The sequence below is a fragment of the Phanerochaete carnosa genome, assembly GCF_000300595.1.
Source record: "Phanerochaete carnosa HHB-10118-sp unplaced genomic scaffold PHACAscaffold_8, whole genome shotgun sequence".
Taxonomy (NCBI): domain Eukaryota; kingdom Fungi; phylum Basidiomycota; class Agaricomycetes; order Polyporales; family Phanerochaetaceae; genus Phanerochaete; species Phanerochaete carnosa.
In genome coordinates this window covers 1,723,044-1,748,960 of record NW_006767635.1, presented here as the reverse complement: position 1 = coordinate 1,748,960, position 25,917 = coordinate 1,723,044, and the positions used below count along the sequence as shown (strand labels likewise).

At 53.1% G+C, this 25,917-nt stretch overlaps 7 protein-coding genes across 7 annotated transcripts in view; 1 reads left to right on the top strand and 6 right to left on the bottom strand.

The window, feature by feature from the left end:
* Nucleotides 1–4,917: 4,917 nt before the first annotated feature.
* PHACADRAFT_186821 (uncharacterized protein) lies at nt 4,918–6,513 on the bottom strand (the record flags this gene model as incomplete). Its single annotated transcript, XM_007399007.1, has 2 exons — nt 5,958–6,513; nt 4,918–5,905 (listed from the first exon to the last, which is right to left on the bottom strand). The coding sequence occupies exons 1-2, from the start codon at nt 6,188–6,190 to the stop codon at nt 4,918–4,920; spliced, it is 1,221 nt and encodes a 406-aa protein (XP_007399069.1). The 5' UTR covers nt 6,191–6,513.
* Nucleotides 6,514–6,990: 477 nt separating this feature from the next.
* Nucleotides 6,991–9,267, bottom strand: PHACADRAFT_261335 (uncharacterized protein). The gene is made up of 15 exons (XM_007399006.1): nt 9,145–9,267; nt 9,033–9,092; nt 8,840–8,980; nt 8,669–8,785; nt 8,525–8,620; nt 8,352–8,471; nt 8,161–8,299; nt 8,074–8,108; nt 7,911–8,021; nt 7,813–7,850; nt 7,727–7,760; nt 7,541–7,673; nt 7,371–7,482; nt 7,173–7,319; nt 6,991–7,116 (listed from the first exon to the last, which is right to left on the bottom strand). Exons 1-15 carry the CDS (start codon nt 9,205–9,207, stop codon nt 7,080–7,082), a joined length of 1,383 nt encoding a protein of 460 aa, XP_007399068.1. The 5' UTR covers nt 9,208–9,267; the 3' UTR covers nt 6,991–7,079.
* A 593-nt stretch (nt 9,268–9,860) lies between these two features.
* On the bottom strand, nt 9,861–11,069 carry PHACADRAFT_261333 (uncharacterized protein). Its single transcript, XM_007399005.1, has one exon. The coding sequence runs from the start codon at nt 10,966–10,968 to the stop codon at nt 10,087–10,089; it is 882 nt and encodes a 293-aa protein (XP_007399067.1). The 5' UTR covers nt 10,969–11,069; the 3' UTR covers nt 9,861–10,086.
* A 1,550-nt stretch (nt 11,070–12,619) lies between these two features.
* On the bottom strand, nt 12,620–16,954 carry PHACADRAFT_149614 (uncharacterized protein). The gene is made up of 6 exons (XM_007399004.1): nt 16,005–16,954; nt 14,881–15,308; nt 14,268–14,827; nt 14,119–14,215; nt 13,326–14,066; nt 12,620–13,270 (listed from the first exon to the last, which is right to left on the bottom strand). The coding sequence occupies exons 1-6, from the start codon at nt 16,594–16,596 to the stop codon at nt 12,950–12,952; spliced, it is 2,739 nt and encodes a 912-aa protein (XP_007399066.1). The 5' UTR covers nt 16,597–16,954; the 3' UTR covers nt 12,620–12,949.
* On the bottom strand, nt 16,918–18,277 carry PHACADRAFT_198773 (uncharacterized protein; the record flags this gene model as incomplete). The annotated part of the gene is made up of 3 exons (XM_007399003.1): nt 16,918–17,121; nt 17,181–18,071; nt 18,125–18,277. The coding sequence occupies 3 exons, from the start codon at nt 18,275–18,277 to the stop codon at nt 16,918–16,920; spliced, it is 1,248 nt and encodes a 415-aa protein (XP_007399065.1).
* Nucleotides 18,278–18,467: 190 nt separating this feature from the next.
* On the bottom strand, nt 18,468–19,644 carry PHACADRAFT_198772 (uncharacterized protein; the record flags this gene model as incomplete). The annotated part of the gene is made up of 2 exons (XM_007399002.1): nt 18,468–18,701; nt 18,757–19,644. 2 exons carry the CDS (start codon nt 19,642–19,644, stop codon nt 18,468–18,470), a joined length of 1,122 nt encoding a protein of 373 aa, XP_007399064.1.
* A 3,813-nt stretch (nt 19,645–23,457) lies between these two features.
* Nucleotides 23,458–25,917, top strand: part of PHACADRAFT_126770 (uncharacterized protein) — a 4,154-nt gene continuing 1,694 nt past the window's right edge. Inside the window, exons 1-8 of the mRNA XM_007399001.1 lie at nt 23,458–23,629; nt 23,682–23,741; nt 23,794–23,934; nt 23,989–24,105; nt 24,161–24,270; nt 24,303–24,435; nt 24,482–24,587; nt 24,890–24,897. Of these exons, the coding sequence (XP_007399063.1) occupies nt 23,534–23,629; nt 23,682–23,741; nt 23,794–23,934; nt 23,989–24,105; nt 24,161–24,270; nt 24,303–24,435; nt 24,482–24,587; nt 24,890–24,897 (771 nt within the window). The 5' untranslated portion in view covers nt 23,458–23,533. The remainder of the gene's footprint in view (nt 23,630–23,681; nt 23,742–23,793; nt 23,935–23,988; nt 24,106–24,160; nt 24,271–24,302; nt 24,436–24,481; nt 24,588–24,889; nt 24,898–25,917) is intronic.

Here is a 25,917-nt window from a genome sequence, read left to right as displayed (position 1 = left end):
ATTCGAACTGACAGGCCAATGAAGAAACTTGACGATAAGCGGTATGGACCATTCAAAGTCAAACGCAAGGTCGGTGCCGCTGCCTATGAGTTAGAACTCCCGTGTCAATGGAAACAACACCCTGTCTTCAATGAAAGCCTTCTCAGTCCATTCATAGAACCTGTATACCCGTCCCAACAGCGCGCACCCGTAATCCCAGACCTCGTAAATGGTGAGGAAGAATGGGAAGTAGAAGAGATTCTCGATTCACGCTGTGACCGAAATGGAAATCTCAAGTACCAAGTCCTTTGGAAGAATAGTCCTCATGGTGATTGATGTACTTGGGAGTCACGAGCCAACTTGACCAATTGTCAAGAACTGCTTCAAGATTTCCATGCGAGACATCCAGATAAACCCGCGCCTATGACAATCCAAATTCCCCCTCTTCTGACACAACCCGTTCACATGCTCACACGCGATACCACTCTCCTGGTGCAACGAATGGGAGGAATTCTCCCGAAATGTGGATCAGAAGAAGACGCCAGTCTCGATCTTTACTCCGCTGAAAGCGTTAAGATACTGGCACAAAGTTGCAAAATTGTTGGCACTGGTATAGCAATGCGTGCCCCACATGGGACCTATGCCCGAATCCCACCATGGAGCGGATTAGCAGTCAAAGGGATTAACACTGGCGCTGGAGTCATTGACCGAGACTATACCGGAGAAGTACACGTGGTAATGATCAATACCACCAATCAACCATTCCAGGTACGCGCCGGAGATCGGATCGCTCAAGTCGTGTTGGAACGTATTGCGTCATGCAATGTCGAGGAGGTGTCGAGTTTAACGGAAACTCAGCGCGGCACGGGAAGTTTTGGATCTACTGGTAAATAATCGTGAGGACACGATTCTAAAGAGAGGGGTAATGTCATGAATATCACGTATTCCGGATGGTTCTCCCGGATTCCTCAATATTCTTTCACTTTCTATACACCCTCGTATATTTGTAGTATATTCTAAGTATTCAGTCTGACATGTATATAAGGAGCTCGTATTGCTCAATAACAAGCCAGACTCGAGCTGGTCTTTACTCACCCACTTTCCTCTTGTCTGTCTCCTCAGCCTTGTCGTAGCCCAGTCCAGTTGGATTGTAGGTTGCTAACACGTTGGTTCAAAAAGCTTCCTGGCGCTTACGCAATTCGGCCCACGGTCTCTTGGTTTAGGGCAAGCCGTGGGTATCTTGTGTTCTCGTCATATATAATCCAGTAAGCTACAATGTCTTTGCGTGATTTAGCTGCTGAGCATACAAGAGACAGGTACAGGGTAGCACAAGAACCTATTCATTCAATCTCCACCTGAACTTCGATTGTACTCGAAGGAGCGTCATTGCAAGCTCGGACTTTCGGCGGCAACAGGCAGTGCATCATTGAGCAAGTCTGACCTGCCCTTACAAACATAAGTTGATGAGTACATAAGCCTGTAGTGGATACAACAGATGCCTATACCCATAAATTAAGTACCTTACATCTTTATGCGACAAGATAATCCACACCTAGAGTGATATGTGCACGCTGGCGCTTAGCGGCATTATTCCATCAAGGTCCAGCATGCTCCGGACCTTTCGGGAGTAAGTGCCTTCGTCTGCACCTTTGAGTGTTTCCTGATGCAAGACCTCATCGAACTAGCGATCAGACACGATCCAAGCTACAATTAGGGCATGCAAGCAGCCAGCGAGAAAGCGTCGAGACCTAATGGTAGGTTATGCTATGTTCGATATTTGCGTCTACCTGAGGTGCTTGGATAGTCCAATGTTGCGTGCCTCTCGCAGCTGTTGTGAGTAGCAACGGCCAACCGAGCTGCTCGAAGTGAACTCCAGAGTGCTCGGCTATTGTAGAGGCCTGAATATTTGCTGCTGAAGTCTGCGCGACCTACTTACTAGCCATTATTGCGCCTCAGCAATCCCAAGACCGGAATAACGCGTAGCGAGTATTATAAGACAACTAAGCGCGGCTAATTCTACTAACAATCTACAATGTGAGTATACATTTTAAAGTTCCAAGTTCCAAGACTCGCTGAACGAACGTGCACGTATGCGTATTTACTATCAGATAGCTCCAGCGGACGGGCCAGGGTGAGAATGGATGAGGATGAAAGGGATGCAAGGTATGTTGTACAGCCCATCTGTAGGCCGAAGGAGGGTTTTTTTTTTCAGAACATGCGCAAGAGGTCACTTTTCTCTATGGCTTGTACGATCAGGTTATTGCGGGACGAAGCCGAAGGTGTTGCGTATATCCGCACGGTACTGCTCCAGGATTCGACGGCGACATCCGGAAATAAGCTTTATCTGATCCGAGACACGGTCACGAGGACAGAGCGTGCGGCCACGCCACGCGATACGCGTCAGACGCGCCTATTATAAGGACTGTGGACGCTGGAAGCCTTAGTGTTGGATATCACAAATATGGCGAAAGAATTGTAGAATCCTGTTGTTCAGTGCCGCGGCCATCAGTATGTATAGAGACGACAAATAGGCGAAGATTTCCGGTAAATCCGTGCCCTTTATGCTCACACAGTGCGGTGGTTACTAATGGTGTTCATTAGACGACGCTCTACATGTGAGCGTATAGACTAATATTACGTTGGTGTAAGATTAGAGACCCGAAGTCGAAACCTAGCATTCCAGCGGGATGGCGGCTTTTGCAGGGCCGCAAGTGATAGTTATTGCCTCGCATAGCGACAGAGTATTGCCCGCCATGACATGCAAGGCTCGAGGCGTAGTTCCACCAGCCACAGCTTGTCAGAGCAGCTGAATTTTCATGACTTATTTGCGCAGTGCAAGCTTTCCAAGTGCTAGGTTGTCCATTCGTATTAGCCGAATGTCAGCACTCACGAGATCTGCGTGTCACCATTCTGGCCTGTAGGAGTCCCTCATTAACTGCAGCTGCGAGAATGCCGAGCTTGTATTCCACTCCGTCGATATTGATGTTCACGTCGACGTAGCCAGACCACTGTGATCTTCTGCAGCGCGGAAAGGTTTTGTCGGAACTCGGCACATACCTTGATGATTATCTTCTGCAGTGAGCATTTCTCACCAAACTGGACAGCCTTGTTAGAGCTATCAATTATTGACAGGTGTTTCACGAGTATCCCTGCGCGTTTTGGTGTCTCACAGAATTCTATGCGAGCCAATGGCCTGGAGCCCAGCTCCAGGTCAAGGAAGGCCTGAGGAACGACCGGACTAGGAAGTTCTTTTCCAGGAGACAAGAGCTCAGCTGAATGAAACTAAGCATGGAACTATTCATTTGTATGCCCCCCCTGTTCAGAACAAGCGGGCCTACCATGTCTTGAGCGTTGGAGTAAGCGGATCTCGAGAGGGATATCCTTGAACTAGTGTGTGGTAAGGCAAGTACTAATGCTGAGAGTAAAGGTATGAGGAGGGTAGGCTGCCTAAATTTTCGTTGAAAATACTAGCAGAACCAGGGTCAAAGCATTCAGCGAGCATTCATGTTCAGGAGGGGCCGCTTGAATAAGGGCCCGTGAAGGCTTTGTCGCGCATACACCTTGTTAACAATACTCATGCCCCACGTTGTAGAACAGAGCGCTATATTTAATTTGTGCAAGCAAAGGGAACACGCTGCGATTGAGACGCAATGGGCCACCTGCGGCCACCATGCCAGCTTGACCGTCCATGAAATGGCATTCAGTATCACACGCGCGCCGTAAGCTTCGTGTTGCAAATGTGCCATATATGTCTTTTAAGTCATGTACGAGTATTTTAAGTTAATGTCAGGTATCCGTTTGATCTTCCTGTTATCCTGGACGAGTTCGTGCGCTAGTATGCGCTACTAGGGCTCGTGGCGTCAAACCCGGGAGCGCCTAACATTGGCTTGCATCCAAATCTGAGACATAAGTCCCAGCAGGCTTCTTTGATCAGCCCGCGTCAGACAAAGGCAGAGAATGAATCAACAACGAGTAGAGATGGTTGTAGATTAATACTGTGGCTGTGGGGGTTGATGCAGCTATACGTGCCTGCTTCCCCAGGCCGCCGCTGCCAGTGCCCGGTAGTCCTTGGTACGATGGCGGATCACGAGGCAGACGCTCTCTCTCGCTTATACGCGGCCAGGCTGAGTCGCCTACAGAAATGCGAGGAACTACTCTGAACACCCATGATGTGGATATTTTCCCTACTGTCCTGTTGAGGTTGAGGTGCATTCAGTGGCATCAGCCCCTCAGGCTCGGCTCAGATTAACCATCTACACAACTCGCTTGTAGTCCACGAACTGGAATGGCTTGAAGCTCGTGAGCTCGGGCAAGGTTTGCGCATCGTTCCATGGGGAAATCACCATTTGGTAAGTGTTGCGGTAACTCTGAATTCGTCTGAATATACGAGTGTTTGCACATGGCCAAGGTGGCACATGGAGAGTTTTAGATCATTGACAGCGGTAATTTAATTCTCTGTATTTCCTATACTCGTCCATCGTTTCCTCATAAGCTATGACCGCTCTATGGGCTCATGTCTGCAAGGCTTTGCTCGACGAGTTCCTGGTTCGTCCGAGCCTGTGCTCAACGCACTTTTGTTTTTACAGCTTCTATTTATCCATGATTCCCTTATATGCAGCACTCTCCGCCCGCCGATCGATCGTTTTCGACGGCATCTAGTGTGAGCGCTTTAACTGGGCAGCTCCAAGTCGCAGACATGGACTCACACACCACCACGGAAAAGTGCAAACCCACTGGCATTCGATACACAGATGCGTTCGGAGCAAGGAAAACATAAATGAACGGAGAGACGAAATAACCTCGATAAAAGATGCGTTCGAAACACAGATAATTGGAAGAAAATCTTATCCACTTAGTTCATGTAGAAATACCAAGGCGACACGCGACATATCACTGCCACACCTTGCACGATCCCGCCTTGCCCTTATATGGGCCCGCCTAGGCCGTGGGAGCAGCCGCCCTGGCTTTGCGCGTGCCTGCCCTGCGCCTGAGCTCCGAGGCATCATACAGGCAAGCTTTGTTCGGGTTCTGGAGGTGGCGCAGGAGCGCGTCGTAGCGGCTGAATACCTGGTAGCACCCGCCGACGCGCTCCTCGCCGTCAACCTCCTCGACCACGCCGAACCGCTCGACCGCACCCGGTGGTGCGACGGCCAAGCACACGCCGCGGCACACGTGCTCGCGCGCATCGGGATAGTGTGCTACTATGTGTCGGCGCAGGTCCGGCAGATGTCGGTTCGCCTGGTGGTGCTCGCAGAGCGGGCACATGTACGCTCGCGGGCCGTCTGTCTCAGGCTCCGCGATATCGCGATCGGTGGCGACTTGTCGCGTGCGGCGCTTTGTGTATTTGACTGCGGGCGCGCGGGAAACGGGGGAGTTAGGCAAGGGCAAGGAGGGGCTCGGCGGCGCGAAGTGTTGGTGTGTCTTTGGCGTGCGCGGTGCGGCGGGAGATACTCCCGCGGTCTTGCGCATGCAACTTGAGGCGAGCTTCTGGCGCGGCGGGGAAGTGTAGTCGAAGTCTGCCGAGTCTGAGCCGGTAGTCCAGGCATTGCCATAACTTAAGGAGGATGGGCTCGAGGGAGTAGAAGAGGTTGAGTACAACTCGGGGTGAAATAGTATCGGGTTGAAATGAGTCTCAGAGATGATAGAAGTGATGACTTGGTATGGAGACATCTCGAGGGCGGCAGGGGAGACAGCATACTCAGAGTCCAGCAAGAGCTGGGCGAAGCCTTGCAGCGAGGACATGTCAGCTTGCGGCTGAGATGGGGTGGAGATGATGTGCTGAAGCGCGTGATACGAGGAAGGAGAGATGACAGGGAAAGAGGGAGACATGATGGCATGAGGCATGCCGATGCTTAATTGGTTCCACTGCTCTCTATCAAGAGTGGTGGCCAAGGGACTAACCTCAGCAAATCCCGTAGCCGGGACCCTGATCAAACTCGTCAAACAATGAGCTCAAGTGAAGCAATCTGGGAACGCACATGGTGGGCTCAGGCATGTAATCCTGGGCCTGATCACCGACACTTGGGTAGTAGGTGTCGGCTTCAAGCTGCGATGGGGTAGCCTCCGAACAAGATACGGTAGCGTCAGAGATATCGTTCGTGAGGGCAGCGAGACCAGAGGCATCAATCTCGTCATGCGAGACTGGAGCACCGGTGTAGTGGACCTGGATGGGGTAGAAGAAAGTCATCTCGGGAGAGGAGCAGTAGTTCATGTCGTGGGGAGTTGAGCGAGGAGGTCTGGTGTTGAGAGAGTAACATGTCCGGCAATCTCTTTATACTTTGCTCGAGTACAGCGTCCATGACGATCGTAGAGTTACGTGACGGAGGACAGCAACGATCGGGGGAGATGCTGAATTATACAGGACCTAACCTACGTCTCGCTCCCTGTAGGGTCTGATGTGTTTGCCCAATGGAGGAGACAGGATAGGGTCTTTCGGCTACGAAGCGCTCTGCCACTCGTCTCCGAGTCGCCTTATGTGACCATCTGAGTCTGATGCGGATCCACAGGGGAAGGCACCCAGAACGAGGCAGGGAAGCACTCACATTAAAGGCTTCCTGGGAACACGTGCCTGTGGCAGCGGAGAACAGCGCCCTCAGCCTCAAGTCTCCTCTGTCCCACAGCGCCGGCGTCCCCCGGCTATTCCATACGGCGCGCCCTTCGTGCCCGCTGTCTGCCCCGACGTCTGCGCTCCTCCCTCAATACTTCGGCCATTCCTGGGCCGTACTCGCTCATTTCTTTTGTATTCTATAGTAAAAATATGATCTAGTCTTGTCAGCCACATGCGAGAAGTCAAATGTGTACCAAAAGCATCCAAACATATCTCAAACTGATGGGAGGCCTCCTTGTGTAATCATCAAAGCATACAGTATCATACATTTTAATATATATATATATGCTTTATCTACTAATTTCAAAGTCCATGCAATGTGCATGCATTATTTCAAGCAATGAACAGCATTTAAATTGGATAAAACCCCTAAGTACAAGGGTCCTCATGTTCTGTATTGGGCTTGAAAAGAGGGTGGCATACATTAACACAGTTAGATGCAGTATATTCATATGTGGAGCTAGTTTTGAGGTCCAGTGCACAGCATGCTTCGCTACCGCCTCTTGAACACCAGAGGCATCCGGATAGGCCTATCATTAAGAGTGTCAGGACACCATCCAGCTAACTCAATGACCAGTTCACTCACGTCAATGTCAGACCCCCCTTTAAATGGAAGATCCGCTCTTTACGCTCTTCGAACGTCTCCCCCGCGAACTCCGGCTCCTCCTTGATCTCAATCGTGTACCGTGAGACGAGCATAGTCAAGATCGCGATGCCCTCGGTCTCGAAGAAACTGGTATATGCGCGTTAGAGCGGGGTGCGAGAGGTTCAAAGGCACACGCACCGGCGTCCGAGGCATGCTCGCGCGCCGGCGCTGAAGGGCAGGAACGCGTCGCGCGGCCAGTCGCCGTGGAATCGCTCCGGCTTGAATGCGTACGGGTCCTCCCAATTGCGGGCTAATTGGCGATGCACCACGTCAGTGTGGCAAGGCATAGCCGATGCGAGGGAGCGTACGGTTGTAGTGCAGGCCTGCAATGCTCAGCGTAACGCCGCTGCCTTGAGGGATAGGGACGACGACCTTGTTACCGCTACTATCGGTAGTGACGAGCGTAGTATCTTCGGCGGCGTACTTGGGGACAGCGATCACCTGTAAAGCTGCATGAGGATATGTGTTTTCCATGAGTGCCACGGGCGGCTTACAGGTGGGAACAGCCGGAGTGTCTCGTTAAATACGCTGAGGTGCGCGAATGAACAGCTGAGGCGAGCTTGAAATATAGTGCACGTACGCGATTGACTCGTTTAGCGAATTCATCTCTTGGTAGGTCTGTAGTCAACAATTCAGACATCAGCTCTAAGCATTTGAAAACCTGACTTGGATACTTGCGGGTAATCTGTCATCGGGTATGACACTCTTGATATGCCTATAGAGCTTCTCCTGTTGCTCAGGATACAGCGCAAGTAACCCAAACGTGAAGCACAGTGTATGTGCAGTAGTCTGATGAATGATCAGCTACTCTCTTGCCTCAGATATGTCTTCTAACGCTCACTTCGTGACCGGCCAGCAGGAATATGAAGATATTGCCTGCAAATCTAATGAGCACCGCATCAAAATAAACCAGGGTGCAAACGCTTACCGAGGAGTTCCCGATCCGTAAGCTTCGCCTCGCCGTCGAACTCTTCCTCGCTGGCGTCCAGCAATCCGCTGAACAGATCGTATCGTTCCTCCTTCTCCTCAGCGTACCGTCGAGCATGGATCATTTCCAGCATATATTGCTGTGCGATAGCATTAGTACATGGCTTATTATCGCAGCGGTCAAACACATGCCTCGAGCTCCTGGAAAGCCAAGTTAGCCCGCTTCATGCGCTCTGTCAGGCCCAGCTTTAAGAGCCAGTCAGGAGTGGTGAGTTTAATAAAGAAATCTAGCGAGAAATTGTGCAGAGCCTCCTGCAGAGGATGTCATTAGACATGAAGGAGAGAGACGACAGGAAGCCCCTTGCCTTGAAGGTCATTTTGTGGCCTGGGGAAAGCTTGGAGTCTTCCTGCCAGGTCATCCGCCTGCCGAAGCCAGCAACGCCGATGACAAAGAGCGCGATCTTCGTATATGTCAGCTAGGCTTCGCAGCCACCGAGATGAGGACTCGCCGGCAAAGTGATGTCAACTGCATGATCCACCGTAATGACCTTCTGATCACCCCATACGTTCTCGAATAGGTCTGCCATGATCTTGACGGTCTCTTCCCAAACTAGCCTGTTGTTGCGCTAGATACTACGGCGTAAGGTGCGGAGACATAGGACAGATGCAAGTGTACAGACTTCGGAGAATGCAGGTGCAGCGATCTTCCTGTAGCGCTTCCACTCTTCTCCTTCTGATGCGACAATATTTCCGCCAAAGTAGGACAGCACTGTGTACAGTTTCACTGGCTTTGGGAACTGGGTACGAGACGAAGTGATTTCCTGTATTTCTGTCGATGCTGTAATAGATACACCTTAGCTGAAAGATGCGTACCTTTACTGCGGCCGCATCGGCAACCACAAATACATTGTGCGCTTCCGGAAGAACAGAGACCTGCCCTTAGACGACGTGAGTAGAAGTGGGGAGGCTGTACAGCGTGCCTTACCGAACTGATTATGTCCATGCCATACTCTTCGAAGTCCCGATATTTCCTATCCCAGATATTCATCCCACCTCTGGTGATCCCGCGTATCGGGTTCGTGAGTAGGAAGGCGAGCGGGCCCTGCGACGGGAGAAGCGTGTGGTATCCAGGATGATCACTTGAGAATATGATCAGCAATATCGCCTCCTGCCGCTTCTGAGCCGTCACACACTGTATGGATTTGATCACTGCGCGGTAGTCGATGTATTTCTTGACGCAGTAGAGCAGAAAGATAGACAGCAAAACCGATAAGATAGTGTCCATGTCGTCGAGCGGTGTATCGTAGCTGTGTGGGAGTATTACAGCTCTTGACGAAACATCAGATCGCCATGTGCGTCGCAGCTTTATTTACTTTTGGAGCGGAACAAACAAGGATCGAGATTCCGTACCTCGGACCCCGGAAAACGGCAGCGAGTGTGCTCCTTCATCCCAAATTGCATACGTTCAGGTCTGGATCTACGCTCTGGCTCCCGGATTTCGACTTGTTTTCACGGCGCCTGAAATTCTCAGAGAGAAGGACAGGAACTCGAATGAGTTCCCACGCCATTGAGCCCGGCGTCATGAGTCCATTTGACCGCCGTCCGGAAGCGCTAAAGGTTCGGATCAAGACACCGGAAACCTCCCTCCGCGCACCTTGTTGCCAGCACTTATAAGGAATTATATATTGTAGTGCGCAGCTATGAGAGCTCCTCCAAATATATTTGGATTCTAGTACACTCGAATAGACCTCAGTCTGGTCTACAAACTAATTCGCCCCAATTTTTGACGTCTCAGAGAGGGAAGTATACATGAGAGGTGAAACAAGGTAGCCTCGAGAAAAGATGCGTTCAAAAACAGCCTGAGGTAAACGGAGGAAGACACCGTCCACGCGACCTATGCAGAAACACCAAAGCAACGCGTGACACATCATCGCCGCACCCTGCGTCTAAGCTCAGCAGCATTATATAGGCAGGCTTTGTTCGGGTTCTGGAGGTGGCGCAGGAGCGCGTCGCGGCGGCTGAACACTTGGTAGCACCCGCCGACGCGCTCCTCGCCGCCGTCCTCCTCGACCACGCCGAACCGTTCGACCGCACCCGGCGGTGCGGCGGCCAGGCGCACGCCGCGGCACACATGTACTCGCGCGTCGGGATAGTGTGCCAGGATGTGCCTGCGCAGGTCCGGCAAGTGTCGGTTCGCCTGGTGGTGCTCGCAGAGCGGGCACATGTACGCTCCTGGGCCGTCTGTCTCGGGCTCCGCGATGGCGCGATCTGCGTCGACTTGCCGCGTGCGACGCGTAGTGTACTTGATCGCGGGCGCGCGGGAAACGACGGAGTTGGCCGAGGTTAGGGAGGGACTCGACGGCGCGAAGTATTGGCACGTCTTCGGCGTGTGCTGCGGGGCGGGGGAGGCCTCTGCGGTCTTGCACGTCCGGCCTGACGTGCGCTTCTGGAGCAGTGAGGGAGCGGAGCCTAATCCGGTCGAGTTCGAGCCGGTAGTGCAGGCACTGCCGTAGCTTAAGGAGAATAGACTCGAGGGGGTAGAAGAGGTCGAGTACAATTGTGTTTCAGGGGCAGAAGGTACCGCGTTGAATTGAGTCTCGGGGATCATAGAAGCGATGGCTTGGTATGGAGACATCTCGATGGCGGTAGGGGAGACAGCGTACTCGGAGTGCAGCGAGAGCTGGGCGAAGTCTTGTAGCGGAGACATTTCGGCTTGCGGCTGAGATGGGGTGGAGATGATGTGTTGAAGTGCGTGATACGAGGAAGAAGAGATGATAGAGAAAGAGGGAGACATGGTGGCATAAGACATGCTGATGCTGGATTAGTTCCACTGCTCTCCGTCAAGAGTGGTAGCCAAAGGACTAGCCTCAGCGGCCCCGGCGTAGAAGTTCGTAGCCGGAACCTGGTAAGACTCGTCAGACGATGAGTTCGAGCGAAATGAAGTGGGAACACACATGGAGAGCTCAGGCATGTAATCCTGGACCTGGCTATCGACACCGGGGTAGTAGGTATCGGCTTCAAGCTGCGGTAATGTAGCCTCCGAGAAAGATACGGTGGCGTCGGGGGGCATCTCGTTCGTGAGAGCAGCGAGAACGGAGGCATTAGCCTCGTCCTGTGAGCCTGGTGCACTGGTGTAGTGGACCTGGGCAGGGTAGAAGGAGGCTGCCTCGGGAGAGTAGGAGGTGCAATCGTTCATCCGGAGGAGGTTTGGGCGGGGAGGTTTGGCGATGAGAGACTGGCATATCCGGCAGCCTCTTTATACTTCGCTCGAGCACAGAGTCCATGGCGGTTGGAGAGCTGCAAGACAGTCCCAGCGGAGGATCATACCTTCCATCACCTAGCCTAAGAGACGCCGCGAGCTTCCGGGTGGCGCCCGAATTAACGATTCCGAATGGCGCCCGAATCAGGGATTCTTTTTTTTCTCCCTGAATCTAAAGTGCTACCTACAGAGGAGTCCATGGCTCCAATAAATAGTACACAAAATCAAAGACCGAAACATCTCATTGCTCCGACCGTCTGACGGTGGGCCGAATCAAAGCGCCCTTCAGCTTGCGGTCTACACGGGGCTAATTGATAAATATTTTTAGCTGACAGAGGCACGAAAATGACCGCGAGAAAAGAAGCTAAAAAGCCTGAATACTTTCTGGCGAAAATATATGATAGGTAAAATTTGGAAATAAGAGTAAAACAAAGTCGCCTTTTTTAAGTAAATCTTGTTGTAAAAAGTTGGCCTGCTCGCAGCAAAAAGAGATGCAAATACCGCTGGGCTATCCATATATAGAGTAATACACATGGAGAAAGAAATGATGATGATTTCGCCCTAAGGATAACTCGACTCTCCTAATACCTCAAAAGGTGTAAAAGCAGTGTATCTTTTTTGTACCACTAAAATGATAACATCCCCATGGGGAAATAGCTTGAGTGTATTTATGAAACAAACTGAATGTGCTTTTGTACCTCTATCCGCACAAAATAGTATAAATTTAGCCCCGTGCTAGCATGCGCGCATCTGCACAAACGGCTGCGCGGGGCGGGGCGGGGCGGGCGCGGTTAAAGGTGCGCGTGGGATCCCTCGCACAAAGCGTACAGCATATACTAGTAGCGCAGCCCCGAGCGCAGCCTTCCCATTTCCCAGCATGACATGTGCGCGCCACACCGAGCATGACATTATGTCTGATAACGATCGTGCGCGCCCCGTGCGCACCTCGCTATGCTATGTTGACTTCCTGCTATTATTCAGGGGATTCTTCACTTCGTACAAAAATTCTCACGCGCACCTTTGACCGCGCCCGCCCCATGTCGGGTACCGCGCACACAACTTCGGGCACACGCACACAACTTCGAGCACGCGCACAACTTTAGGTACGCGCACACAAATCTCGGTACGCGCCCAACCTTCAGTTTATACGCACTATGAGTCAAGCTCATACGCATGTAAAATTGGCCTAATCTCCTCGCAGGCTTCAATTTGCTGGCAAGCCAAACTTGCTTTTTGGTTCCGTAGGTTGCCGCTCCACCGATCGAGTGATCCGTTGGCCCACCGCCAGCGAGATGCTTAGGTTTGAGCATACGTCCACAGAAAGATTGCGCTTATGCGGCTGCGCGCAGGGAATTGACACTAGTACAACATGTGTCGATATCATTGGGCAGGAATACGTGATGAGGGGGAATACAGCGATGAAAGAGAAGGTTGAGGAACGAAATCACCACGTCGGGCTACTAGTATCCAAAGGGTCCAAGAAAGCAGCATAGCAAACGACGAACAAAGCAGTGCGATAGAATGGAGGCCCCTACAGTCGGCTCTCAAGGAGGACGTTCTGCGGCCGCCAGCCGAGCGCACCCTTACCGAACGCGGCATCAAGAGCCTCCTCGATCGTGCGCACGAACACGAACTCCATTGCGCCACGGACCTCGGGCGGCACGTCATGCTCGACATCCTTCCGGTTCGCGTACGGCAGGATGACCTTCGTCATCTCTGCCCGCAGTGCGCCGAGCACCTTCTCCTTGATCCCGCCGACCGCGCCGACGCGGCCCCGGAGCGTGATCTCGCCCGTCATAGCGATGTTGGGCGGGACACAGGCTCCCGTGAGTAGCGAGACGAAGGCGCACGTCTGGAAGAGATGGTCAATTTGGGTCGCTGTGATCGTGGAAACGCTATGTACTCACCATGGCAACGCCAGCCGATGGGCCATCCTTCTTCACCGCTCCCTGAGGCAAGTGCAAGTGGATGTCGAAGCTATTTGGCACCTTGAGCGGGTCCTGTCCCCGAGAGTTGATGATGCACAGATTGTACGCGTTCGTCTTCACCCAGCTGAGCGCCAGCTCTCCGCTCTCCTTGATGACCTCACCCAGGCTGCCCGTAAGCTTGAGCTTGCCATCTCCCGGGACGGCAATGGTCTCTACGGGCAAGATCCCGCCCTCGCCCATACCGGTGACGACGAGGCCGTAGACGACGCCTCTCCGCTCCTCACGTTCGCACTCGTCGGCATCCCAGCGCGGGACACCAAGGATCGTCTCGAGCTCGTCCTCCTCGACAACGTCTTTGTACTCTTTCCCGACGCCCGCCTCGTTGTCGACGTGCCCGGCCCACTCGACGGCCTTATACCGCACGACGGCGCCGATCGTGCGCTCCAGCGAACGAACGCCGGCCTCGCGCGTATAGCGCGTCGCGATGTGTATGAGCGTGTTATCAGGCAAGATAACGTGTTCTGGTGCCAGACCGTTCGCCTGCAGCTGTTTCGGGAGTAGATACTTGCGCGCGATGTGCGTCTTCTCATTATACGTATATCCCGACAGCTGCACAATCTCACAGCGGTCGAGAAGGGGAGCGGAGATGGTGTCGAGGGTATTGGAGGTGCAGATGAAGAGCACTTGACTGAGGTCGATCGGCACGTTGATGTAGTGGTCCTGAGACAGACGTGAGCGATATATCCATAGAGTACGCGCGAATGCGACATACATTGAAGGTGTGGTTCTGCTCGGGGTCAAGGACCTCAAGCAAGGCGGCAGCAGGGTCACCATGGAAGTTGCTCTGACCGACCTTATCAATCTCATCCCTAAACGAAGCCCATGAACACATGCAAACAAGCAGGCGCGTTCTCGACTCACAAGAGAATAACAGGATCTGGTCGACCAGCCTTGCGCAAAGCCTGAACGATCATGCCGGGGCCACTGGCGACATACGTGCGCCGGTGCCCTCTGATCTCAGCCTCATCACGGACACCACCAAGCGCAATGCGCTGGAAGGGCCGATCGAGTGCCTTGGCGATAGATTGACCAAGCGATGTCTTACCCGTCCCTGGCGGTCCCACGAACAGCAGTATAGGCCCCTTGACAAGTTTCCGTGCAGGCTTCTTGACCGTGCTAGCCGAAAGGGCCGCGTCGGCCACAGGCTTATCGGACTTATTGTCCTTCTGTACGACAGCGGCTTGCTGGGCCTTTTGCGCTTCCTCGAGCTGCTTTGCTTCGAGCTCTGCCTGGAGTGCCTTCAGCCGGACGACAGCGAGGTATTCGATAAGCCGCTTCTTAATCTTCTCGAGACCGAAGTGGTCTGAGTCGAGTTGGTCACGAGCCTTTCTCAGAAAAGCGCGATCACGAAGGGTCTCCGTTGACGTGGCAGCGTATGCCGTCGACGAACTCGGCCAGGGGACGGAAACCAACCATTCAAGCTGTCAAAACGACTTAAGCGTTCATTCGATGGCATGGATGCTGCGAGACGCACGTAATTTCGGATGACACCGTGCTCGACGCTTCCTTGGGGAATGCGCTTCAAACGCTTCCACTCACGGACGGCCGTCTTGCGTTCTTCGCTGTCTTTGGCCATGGCTTCAATCTTTGCCTTGACGTCGGCCATCTCTTCGTACTCCTGCTGACCATCGTCATCGAGCTCGGAGCCGGAGTGAGGGACGTTGTCGTCGGGCATCCGGGAAGAAGGGTCTAAGGGTGAAGAGGACTGGCGGCGAAGGTTAGCGAGCTCGCGGGTGATAGCAGCGAGTTGTTGACGGAGGAAAAACTCTTTCTGCTGTTTCGAGAGCGACTCGTCGATGGACTGCGCAATGCGCTTCGAGACTTCGGAAATGGAGGACTGTTTTATAAAGATGGAGGTCGCGCGGCGCAGGCGGTCGTCCGAGTTGGCCGCAGAGAGGAATTCTGTGGGTCGATCAGCACGCGTCGCACATATATGCAAGAGTCATAGTCGCAATCGAGATAGAGCAGGCCCGTTTTAGCCTATGCCGATCAAATCCGGTGAGTCGATGTCGCGACAGATGGGCCAATTGTTTGCGAGCTACTCACTGGTCCACGCGACTGGCATGGTAACGGGAACTTCCAAGCGAATCCGCAAGGCGACTGAGACGCCACAGCACCATGGTGGTCGCTGCCCAATTCGCATGCACAAATAATCCATGCTGTGGTTTCAGGGCATTTGGAGTTTAGCCCTCGACAATATTGTCTCAGATATGGCTAAGAGCGTCGGCAAGACAGCCGCGAACAGATTCTCCTTTGCGCGTCCGAAGAATAGAACAGTTCGAAGAGATGCCTTAGATGTTTGTAGCACCCTCGCGCGTGAAGTAACACGGCAGATAGAGTAGCCAGGCTTCCATCGTGAATAGCTCTGGAGTTCTGCAAGAGCTGTCAGGACAAGGTAGACAGTGACAAGGTGTACACTGTCACCTTGTCCTTACGAATCCACTCAAAGCGCAACGAAACATGACCCAGCATGCAAGGGGGCACAAGTGAGAGTGTGCACCCTGCAAGAAACCTGTCCTCTAAGACAGGCGGCACTCGGACAGGCACGCGAATAGTGGCACGGCGCAAGTCCTGACGCATATCTAGACGAATGCTCACCTAGCTTGTCAGCATACTCCGCGTTGATGCTCGACACCATTACATCTGCCATCCAAGCAGAGCGCACAGGTTCCACCTCCTCGACCATGCCTGCGACCTTCGTGTACGAGTCACGTTTCACCTGCTGGGTCGTGTCCTTCGCGAGCTGGTCCAAAAGCTTCAGCGCCGCCGCTTTGAACTTGACTACCGACTCCGACGACGGCGTACCGCCGTCGCTGGCGCTCGGGTACTCGACTTTGCGGTATGTGATGTCGGTGTTAACGACGGGCAGGTCGGGGTTACAGTCCAGCACGCGCACGCGCGCCATTCCGTTGAGCGAAAGAAGGTAGTGCTGCTTGAGGTTGCCTGTCGCAGGCCGGATGAGGCGCACGATGCGCGACGCTGTGCCCCATGGGAAGAGCGCGGTCTCTGGCGAGGCGGTCTGCGGGACCGCAGCAACCAGAGGCTGCTCGTCAGACCCGCGAACGAGCGCGAGCAACGATTCGCCGACGGCCTTGGAGACCGGGAGCGTTATCCGTCCTGTCGGCAGAAGGATCAAAGGATGTGGCAAAGCAAGCACTGGCAACGTCAAGCCTGAGGGTGTCGAGGCCATGGTGGAGGTCGTAGTGTAAGGCAGCAGGAGACGCTCCCTAATGAGTCTCCCCGCGGACGGCACGTGAAATAATGTTATTATCCGGTGACTCTATACGGAAGTTACTTGACGCCATAACAAGCTCGTGTTTATCTGCTTACCCTGAAGCTTACTTCTCCTATTCAATTAATTTTTTTATCGTGTCTTCTTGGAATCGTCGTGCGGGGGAGTGCAACTGAAGTTTCAATGAATCGTGCCCCCGAATCACTAACGGCGTCCGTGAGTAATAAGCATGCACAGCTCCACTGCCTAAGATCCGCGCTTCGCTCTATCTAACACCGTTCAAACACCGGCGGCAGCCCACCACATCTCGCCCTTGGCCCGTCCATCCACTGGTGCGAGCTCTAGAAGGATCACATTGCCCGGAACGACATAGACAATGGAGCCTTGCTTTAAGTCCAACACTTGGCCCTTGACTGCGACTTTCATCGTGCCCTCGGTCACGATCCCAATCGTCGGTCCGTCCACGGCCGCCAACGTCTCCTGCTGCGTGCCCTCCAAATGCGTCCCGAAGACGATAAACTCCTCGATCGGGGGTCATACACCTGTGTGAACCCGTTTTGGCTCTTGAAGTACGGCTTGTGAGGGAGCCGCCAGTAGTCTTTATCTCGAGATGTGAACGTCAAGGCGCGCAGAAAGTCGGCCGTCTGACGTTCCTCGGGTGGGACGAGTGCAGTATTGAGCACGTTATCCGAGATAGCCATATACTCGATGATGTCACCCTCGAGGTACGCGTGGATCTCGTCTGCGCCAATGTACACCGCTTCGCCGCGCTTGAGTTTCACGAAGTTCATGAAAAATACAATCGAAAGCACACCAACGTCACCGGGGTACTGTTCGTTCACCTTGCGGAGGAGGCGGACGGTCTCTGGTTCCAAGGCAACGGGGTCCTTCGAGGTGCGGTCGACGAGAGAATGAACGAGCGGTGTGATGATATTCTGAGGGCGACTAAGAAGCACGCCGTAAAGCCTATGGAGTATATTCTTCGACGGTTCCTCGACAAATGCGTCAACAACTTTGTCGTCGCCGATCGCCTGCCGAAGCTCGGGCACAGAGACAATGCTCTTGCTGATGTCATCGAGAGGCTGGAACCCGACGAAACCCGTGAAGGCTACGCCGTTGCCCCACGAACCGCTGTCGATCTGCTCGCCAATGCAGACCGCGATCTCTGGTTTGTGATTGGGGTCGACGAATGTCTTCGGATCCTTCTTCGCGAGCTCCTCGGCAAGGGCCCTGTCCGGGTGGACTTGCAGCGGTAGAGCTTTCTCAATAGACAGAACCTTGAATAGAAAGGGTACATGTGTTTCACCCTTCCATTTCTTCACTAGCGTGTCGCCCAAATAGATCTTCGGGTTGGAGGAGATGACGTCGTGCAACGACTTGATGGGGTCATCGAAGAGGTGCACTGGGCCGTTCTGGTGCGTGCCCATCCATATCTATAGAGCACCGTCAGCAAAGGGTTTTCTGTAGAACCAATAACGACTCGCACCTCCGCATATGGGCTGTCCAGCTCGACAGGAAAATCGAGCCCGAGCGCGTTATATGAGAGTCGTGCAGCGAGCGACGCCGAACCCTTCTTGCCCCAGTCGTACTGCTGGACAAACCCCTTTAAACGAAAGAGATTCTGATGCTGCTGAGCCATATCTATCGTCGTGGTCGTGGTCGTGGTCTTGGTCTCTGCAGGGTATGCTGTGCAACGTCGAATCTTATATATTCGACGCCAAACTCGATGACGTCGCGGATGCATCGACGACATCGTCGTCGATCGCATGCCGATCAGATTACAGTCCGGCCTGAGCTTGACGTCAAGAGATAAGATAACAGCAGATCTCCTAGACGCCTCTCCACAACAAGTATTCGGGGTCGTGCAGCGGTCTTGGGGTGCCTAAGGGATTAACAGGGAAAATAACGTACTCGTGAGAATATGAGTAATGCAAGCCGGCGACAAGGCGAAGCGAGGGACAAGCTTGAGCGACGGCGCGGGATGTTTCTCGGCCAATGACATTCCAGGTAATTAGCGAATGGAGGTGCTTGAATTGCGAGAGAACATCGATGAGGTCGCGGTCCTGAAAAGCATGTTTTCAGTACACCATGAGTTAGGATGCTAGCAGGATCTCTTACAGATGCGTTGAAGATGGGCACAAATCCCAACGAGCGCAGCTCCGGCGCTCCCTTGACAAGCGCACCAAGCACCGAAACGAGGGTTGATTTCCGATACGGCAGGTTCATGCGTAACGACTTCAGGCTCTTCGCACCGCCGCTTTCCACAAACTGCGCAACATAGTTCATCCAGCCGTCGTCTTCGTAGGCGCACGGCCCGCAAATCCAGAGATGGCTCAATATCGCGGCGGACATGCATTTCAGAGCAAAGCGCGGGCTGTTCGTATTCAGGACGGAAACCGAGGGTGCAAGCTTCGAGCCGGAGTGTGGCCCAACGATGTCCATGTCGGCAATAGCGCGCGCAGAGTCGTCGTCCGAGAAGCTCTCTATCCAGTACAGCCGTTCTAGTGACCGCTGGGAGCATAGGAACTCAAGCAGGCTCTCATCAAAGACAAAGTCGGAGTCAAAGTGGCGAAGCGAAAACGTGCCGCGCAACAGCACCCAAGCGTTCTTGTTCCCCGTCGGGACAGACATATTGTCGTGGATCTTGAGCTCCTCGAGGTACGGCAGGTCGTGCAGAAGCCGTGCGATGCGCTCCCAATATTCGCGGTCCTTCGCCTCGGAAACGCGGGCGCCCGCGTCATCGTTGGAGATACTCAGCGAACGAACGAGCGTGTGTCTGTGTGGCGAAGACGTAATGAGGTCGCAGAGATATTCGGTATGTGCTCGACGAGAAGAATCGACGGAGTGGTAGATAAAGAACTCAGCCTCGTTCTGAAGGCCGCGGGACAAGACGCTCAGATTGCAGAGGTCCCGCTTGGAGGAGACATACTGAAAGATATGCCTGTAGAGTTCAGTGGGAAGGCGGGGTCCCGGACCCCTCGAAGTTTCACCCTCGGGCTGAGTCATCAATATTGCTCTCTAAAATATGAATCAGACATGTCATCGCAGAGGTATATTCTACCGTATACCCTAAGTGAAGGTTCGCAGGCTACTTGCGCTTTGGTGAATTGCGAGACTCAGAGGAAAGGAAGTAGTGGTAGGCGTCGTGGTCGCCTTCCGCATTATATAGGCCCTACGACGGAGTTGGCCGAATTCCTGATCGCAGTGCTTCCGGTCATTGAAACACGGTGCAAGGGGTCCAGGCGTTTTGCAGCCGCCCCCTGATCACCTCTGACCGGCTCGAACGCCTCACAGGGCAGAGAGAGCGGACATCAAACTCAAGCATAGCATGACCTGCGTCTCACGATGAACAATATTGTCCCAGGTGCACAGCAGGAATTGTAATTCCGGCACATGAGCTGTGAATGCGCGATCTCTGTGGGAACCGTGCTCCATGATCTACACCAGTCTGCACCCTTTTACTGCTACCGGGCCTGTCATCACGGTGGGCGAATTTCAGGTAATACACTCGCCACATGTGTCTTTGCCAACCCTGGCAATTTTTTGGATGTTGGTCGTTCGATCTCGGATTCTCGCACAAGTTTTAACTTACATTTACTCAGATAGCGCCTTGCGGGAATGAATACCTCGTGCTTTCCGGACAACAAGAATGAAAATGAGGCACGAGCGTCGTGGATGGTGCCAGCTACATGCAGTGTACCAGTGGCAAGGAGAGCACCGGCAAGATGTGAGGAGAAAATTCGACGAGAGGATATCGAATGGGCGCTTTGATGCTGATGGCGGATCAGCAGAATCGGAAAGTCTCCGATGCTCGATTTCCGCAGGCTTACACTCGCAAATAGCACTGCTGGCACAAGCCTACGGTTTGATTTTGGTAAGCCGAGTGCATGGTCTGTCTCTGTAATGCTAATTATGTGTCGTTTTCTCTTTGTTCTTCACAGCATGGCAGCGGCGATGACTCCTATCGAGCTGAACCTCTGCCGAACGCGGCCACCAAAGCCGCCTTTGCAGCCTTTCACGGCATTATACCACATTAGACGGCAAGTATAAGCACCCCGCACCCTAGCACGTATTCTCTTCCCTCAGGCCATGACTGTACACTCTTAACTCCAACAAATTCGCTATCATCGCCATTTCGCCGTAAAACTTGAACTATACGACATCATTAATATTGCACAACATGCGTCGACCGATCATCGTTGCTCGAATTTGGGAGCGAGGGCCTGATTCTCGATGGCCGCCCGCGCGTCGCCCTGGTGAGACCGAGCCAGCGGTCCGCCCCGGACGCCTCGCCAAGAGGCATGCGCAGCCGGTGAGTGGCTATCACTGACACTGTACAGAGACGCCGCCTCTGTGAACGCTTGGTGATAAGGCTCTAGATGGACATCATCGTCGGCGTGTGTAACGAATGGCAGAGTATGCGCCGCATTCACATACCGCACCCATAATAATAGTGAGCGACCAGATGTGATTATACGATAGAGGCTGCAACTTACATCTCGGCCTCAGATCTGCTATGAGGCAAGCCTTCGAACAAAGTGCGGGTGCATATCCTCATCTGGAGGAAGGTCACTGAGCCTCCGGCGCGGCGCGTGCGGCAGAATTCTTGCCCATTCAGGCTCATGGGGCGTCGCCGCTTCCGACAGTCCCCTTTCTCTGGCCTTGCTTTCACTTCTTCTCGCTGCGCCTGTATAAATTTTCTATGTGCCTCTTGCTGTGGATCATCTCTATTTTCCTATTTTCGTATACCATCTCATCTCTGCCGTCATGTCGTCTTGAATAGTCGTTATGCTGGAACATCTGGCTCGCGCTTTGCTCGCGTACATACCCTAGCTTATTTCTTGGTTTCAATACCCACGCGGTGTAGCACATATGCCGGTTTTTTTTAGTAGCTCTCGAGACTATCATAATGCCTGGATAAGCTACAAGGGAGAGCTTGACTCGGAGGCAAAGGGGACTATGGCTCTGCACACTGCGCTTCGTCATGCTGGGCATGTCTTGATACTATGCGAACCATAATCCATAGCCTACGCCGATCCCTTCCCGTCTGCTTCTATCATACATACATTCGGCTGTTGACCCACGGGAGCTCTCGGCGGCACTTCACATCCGTATACTTGCACCAAATGTGTTAGATGCGGCATTGAGTGCCATGCACGTCCTACTTGCAATTCCGATAGCTGTCCTCTTTAGACTTCCCGCATTGATCAGTTTTGACTAGTGTAATGAACATGATTCCGCGAGCTTGTCATCCTGACATATGGGCTGTCAATGTTCTGCGACTGCCATTGCAGGAATATTCCGCAAGACTGCATAAGTGTGTATGGTCCCAGCAGCGAACCCTTTGCACCCGGCACACGTGAATATCACCGGCGCAAAAGCTCTCGAGCTCTTGTATTGCCGCTCGGCTTGCCTGGATCTATGCTCAGGGTGGCCATTCCCGGCCTCTGCTGGAGGACAAATTGCTCGCATAGAACAGCGCGATAACCCCCTTGTCCGGGAGGAAACGACGAATACCGTAAGGAAAAGATCGTGATCGTGGCCACGCTGCTGGTCCCGTGCTCTCAATCGTACTTTGCTTCTAACTTACATATTGCTTCCGTAGTTGGGGACCCACAGCTTGACACCTGCGACTAAGTAGATCGTCATTGTCCTTTCCCCAACTAACGTGGCGGGCTTCGCACGGCACGTCTGTCGGAAAGACAGTTTGAACGTCCCCGCAATTCACAAAGTTGCAGCTACGGCAAGCTCTCCAGCCCCGTATGATGCCTGAACTCAACATACGCTCGATGTCTTCTCGACGAAAATCTTCGTTAGAGCTGCGACGCCAGCGTGGTAGTTGCTGACCCTGGTAGTGAAACATGTAGTGAAACAAATCGGAAATGTCAGGCTTGATGAGGTCACGCTCCCTTGGCTACAAGATCTATCACCAACCCAAGCTGTAAGATCTCTCGAATGAGACAATGCATAGCGCTAACATGTGTTACTTCTTCCCACGTGCTAATATGTGGGAATGCTCATGCTCGCTTTCCCAGAATGCCGCTCGGCCTCACTGGGCGGCGAGGAGCACGATTTATGGATCGCTTTCCCGAACACAATCTCGCCCCAACTGCATCATCTACAATATTGCTTGGTAGTGATACTGCGATTATATCTTCACAGAATAAAGGAGTTCTATGCGCTTGCAGACTGTGATCCGCAGCTCCGTGCCTGGGCCCCGAGTGCCATCAGATCTCGACCCGAGGAAAGGATTGATTGACGCGTCTCACTCGCCGGCGCCAACCTTTCTGAACCTTTCGGGCAATTAGGCTGCACTTCCTCGCTTGCCCAGAGCAGCTCTCCGCAAGCTTGCTCACTAGCCGCTTCACGTCTGGGTGTAATATTCAGAGTCCTAGTGCCTCAGCAGAAGCACAAGCCCAGGGACGACGATTAGCTGCTGGGTGTGCCAACCATCAACCACATCCGTACCAACATGAACTCTAATTCTCGAGAAAGCCCACGACTGGCAGCGTGGCCGTTTGCTTGAGTTCTGAGAGATAGCCGCAAGAGGCAATGGTCCACGCCCCGGACCCAGTTACACACGGACGCTTACTGGCAATCTCCGCCGTCACTTCATAACTACCCTCCGAATTGCGCAGGGGCGTGGACATTGACTTTACCCTCGCATAGCTACGATACACCACTCGACGGCATGGGCACCATCTTTTCGGTCCTGCTGTCCATCTTCCTGCTCTACTGCGTCAAGAAATATGTTGAATACCGTGCAGTTATCAAACCCATGCGGTGTGTTGCAGCTCCGAAACGGCGGGAGACAATATTGCTAACAAAGTTCTCAAGTGACCATCCTGGCTACCGCACACTCCTCTCGACACAAGGCGTGCTCGCCATTATATTCATGAAGCCAATACGCGGAATAACTAGAGGCGGGATGAATCTTTGGTACAGGAAACATCAGGTCTTCGAAGAATATGGCATAGACATAATCAGCTCGGTGAGATACGCTGTACAACCTCCCCACTTCTACTCACATGCTCTAAGAATAGGCCTCCGCCCTCCCAGTGGCATACAACGAATTTATACTTGCTGATGCAGCGGCAATAAAGGTATGCGTCTTTCAGCTGAAGCGTATCTACTGCAGTACCCACCAAATTACAGGAGATCACTGCATCCCGTACCCAGTTCCCAAAGCCAGTGGAACAATACGCAGTGCTGTCTTACTTTGGCGGAAATATTGTTGCATCGGAAGGAGAAGATTGGAAGCGTTATAGGAAGATTGCCGCACCTGCATTCTCCGAGGTCTGTCTGTTTGCATTTGTCCTGTGGGTCCACTCCTCACGTCGTGGTATTCAGCGCAACAATAGGTTGGTCTGGGAGGAGACTGTGAAGATCATGGCCGACCTGTTCGAGAACGTCTGGGGTGAACAGAAGTCCATCACGGTGGATCATGCGGTCGACATCACGCTGCCGGTGTGTCCTCATACCTTCGTTGGTGCTAACGAACTTGGCTGACATGTATACGAAGATTGCACTTTTCGTCATCGGTGTCGCTGGCTTCGGCAGGCGGATGACCTGGCAGGAAGACGGCAAACTTCCCCCAGGCCACAGCATGACCTTCAAGGCAAGGGGCTTCCTGTCGTCAACCTCCTTCATGTCTAACGAAATAGTTCGCAGGAAGCTCTACACTACGTCTCATTAGACATCTTCGTCAAGCTCTTAACCCCTGGCTGGCTCCTGAAGCTGGGCTTGACAGAGCGCATGAAACGGGCCAGCACGGCTTTCCAGGAGCTCGAGGCATGTGTTTCATTACTGCGGTGCTAAGTTATGTACTGATGTTATCGCGCAGCAATATATGCTAGAGATGATCCATGCCCGACGATACGCCGAGGAGAAAGAGGAGCGATATGACCTGTTCAGTGGATTGCTGGACGCCAGCGAGGACGAGTCGGACGGTCAGGCGAAGCTTACGGATCAGGAGCTCCTTGGTTAGCATTCCTCACTTCGACCTCTTAGAACACGGTGCTCACTAGATCTTCAGGCAATATCTTCATATTCCTGCTGGCTGGTCACGAAGTGAGTATTAAACGAAGTGCCTGAGGCAAGACGGTTAACTGAATATCCATCAGACCACCGCACACACACTGTGCTTCGTGTTTGGGTTACTTGCGCTGTATCCCGAGCAACAGGAGAAGCTATATCGACACATCAAGAGCGTCATTCCCGATGATAGACTACCGGCAAGTGCCCAGATCAGGTTCTCAGGTGTCCGGAGCTAATATCTTGATTGTTAACTACAGACCTACCAAGAGATGAACTCGCTGAGCGAGTCAATCGCGTACGTACACTATACTGAGAATCTACCCCAGCCGCTCATGCATGTACCTCAGCGTGTTCTATGAGACACTCCGATTGTTTCCACCTGTAAGTCGTCCGCAGCATCGCTGGAAGGCATATATTCTTATGCAATTCCTTAGGCGCCCGTTGTCCCCAAATACGCCGCCGAGGACGCCACGCTCGTCACTACCGACAGCAGCGGTAACAAGATCGTCGTCCCGATCCCCCAAGGCAGCGGCATTACGCTGAGCATTCCGGGCTTGCACTATAACCGTACGCTCCCATGCATCGGCTACGCTTAGCCACACTGACGCGGACGCATCGCCCCTTAGCCCGCTACTGGGAAGATCCGTACGCATTCAAGCCGGAGCGGTTCCACGGTGACTGGCCGCGCGACGCGTTCCTACCCTTCAGCTCTGGCGCGCGGTCGTGCCTCGGACGCCGGTGCGTGTGCCTTTGAACCTCTCGCAACCCACTCTAACGCGCATATATCAGGTTTTTCGAGACCGAGGGCATCGCGATCTTGACTATGCTCGTCTCACGGTACACGATTGAGGTCAAGGAGGAGCCAGAGTTCGCTGGAGAGACATTCGAGGAGCGTAAGGAGCGGATCCTCCATGCAAAGGGGGGTCTGACGTTAACGTGAGTGCGATGCTCACTGTGTTGGTTGGACAGTATGCTGACGGTCTTGACGTTAGGCCTATCCGGATGCCTCTGGTGTTCAAGAGGCGGTAGCAAAGCTTGCCGTATATCAGTATACTATGTATCTGACATTCGAGCTTTCTCTTGATCTCAATATATAGTCCAAGCACTAAGCCGTGAGTGACTAAAACGTTCATCAGGGTTTATGGTCGCTTGCGAACTTGACAGTCTCGGGCGGAGTGTACAAGAATATATTAGAAAGGCCCGGCACCTGGCGGCGAGCTCAGTCCATGATCCGGTATTGCA

Coding starts and splice junctions, on each gene's coding strand:
- PHACADRAFT_261333 (XM_007399005.1), bottom strand. CDS start 10,968: ATGTCTTATGCCACCATGTCTCCCTCTTTCTCTATCATCTCTTCTTCC.
- PHACADRAFT_261335 (XM_007399006.1), bottom strand. CDS start 9,207: ATGAATATCTGGGATAGGAAATATCGGGACTTCGAAGAGTATGGCATG. Junction 9,093..9,144: donor GCATGGACATAATCAGTTCG/GTAAGGCACGCT, acceptor GTCTAAGGGCAG/GTCTCTGTTCTTCCGGAAGC. Junction 7,117..7,172: donor AAGGGGGGTCTGACATTGAC/GTGAGTGAACTG, acceptor TCTTAATGATAG/GCCTATCCGGATGCCTCTGG.
- PHACADRAFT_149614 (XM_007399004.1), bottom strand. CDS start 16,596: ATGGCCTCGACACCCTCAGGCTTGACGTTGCCAGTGCTTGCTTTGCCA. Junction 14,828..14,880: donor ACGGTGTCATCCGAAATTAC/GTGCGTCTCGCA, acceptor TCGTTTTGACAG/CTTGAATGGTTGGTTTCCGT. Junction 13,271..13,325: donor CATCGGCTGGCGTTGCCATG/GTGAGTACATAG, acceptor CATCTCTTCCAG/ACGTGCGCCTTCGTCTCGCT.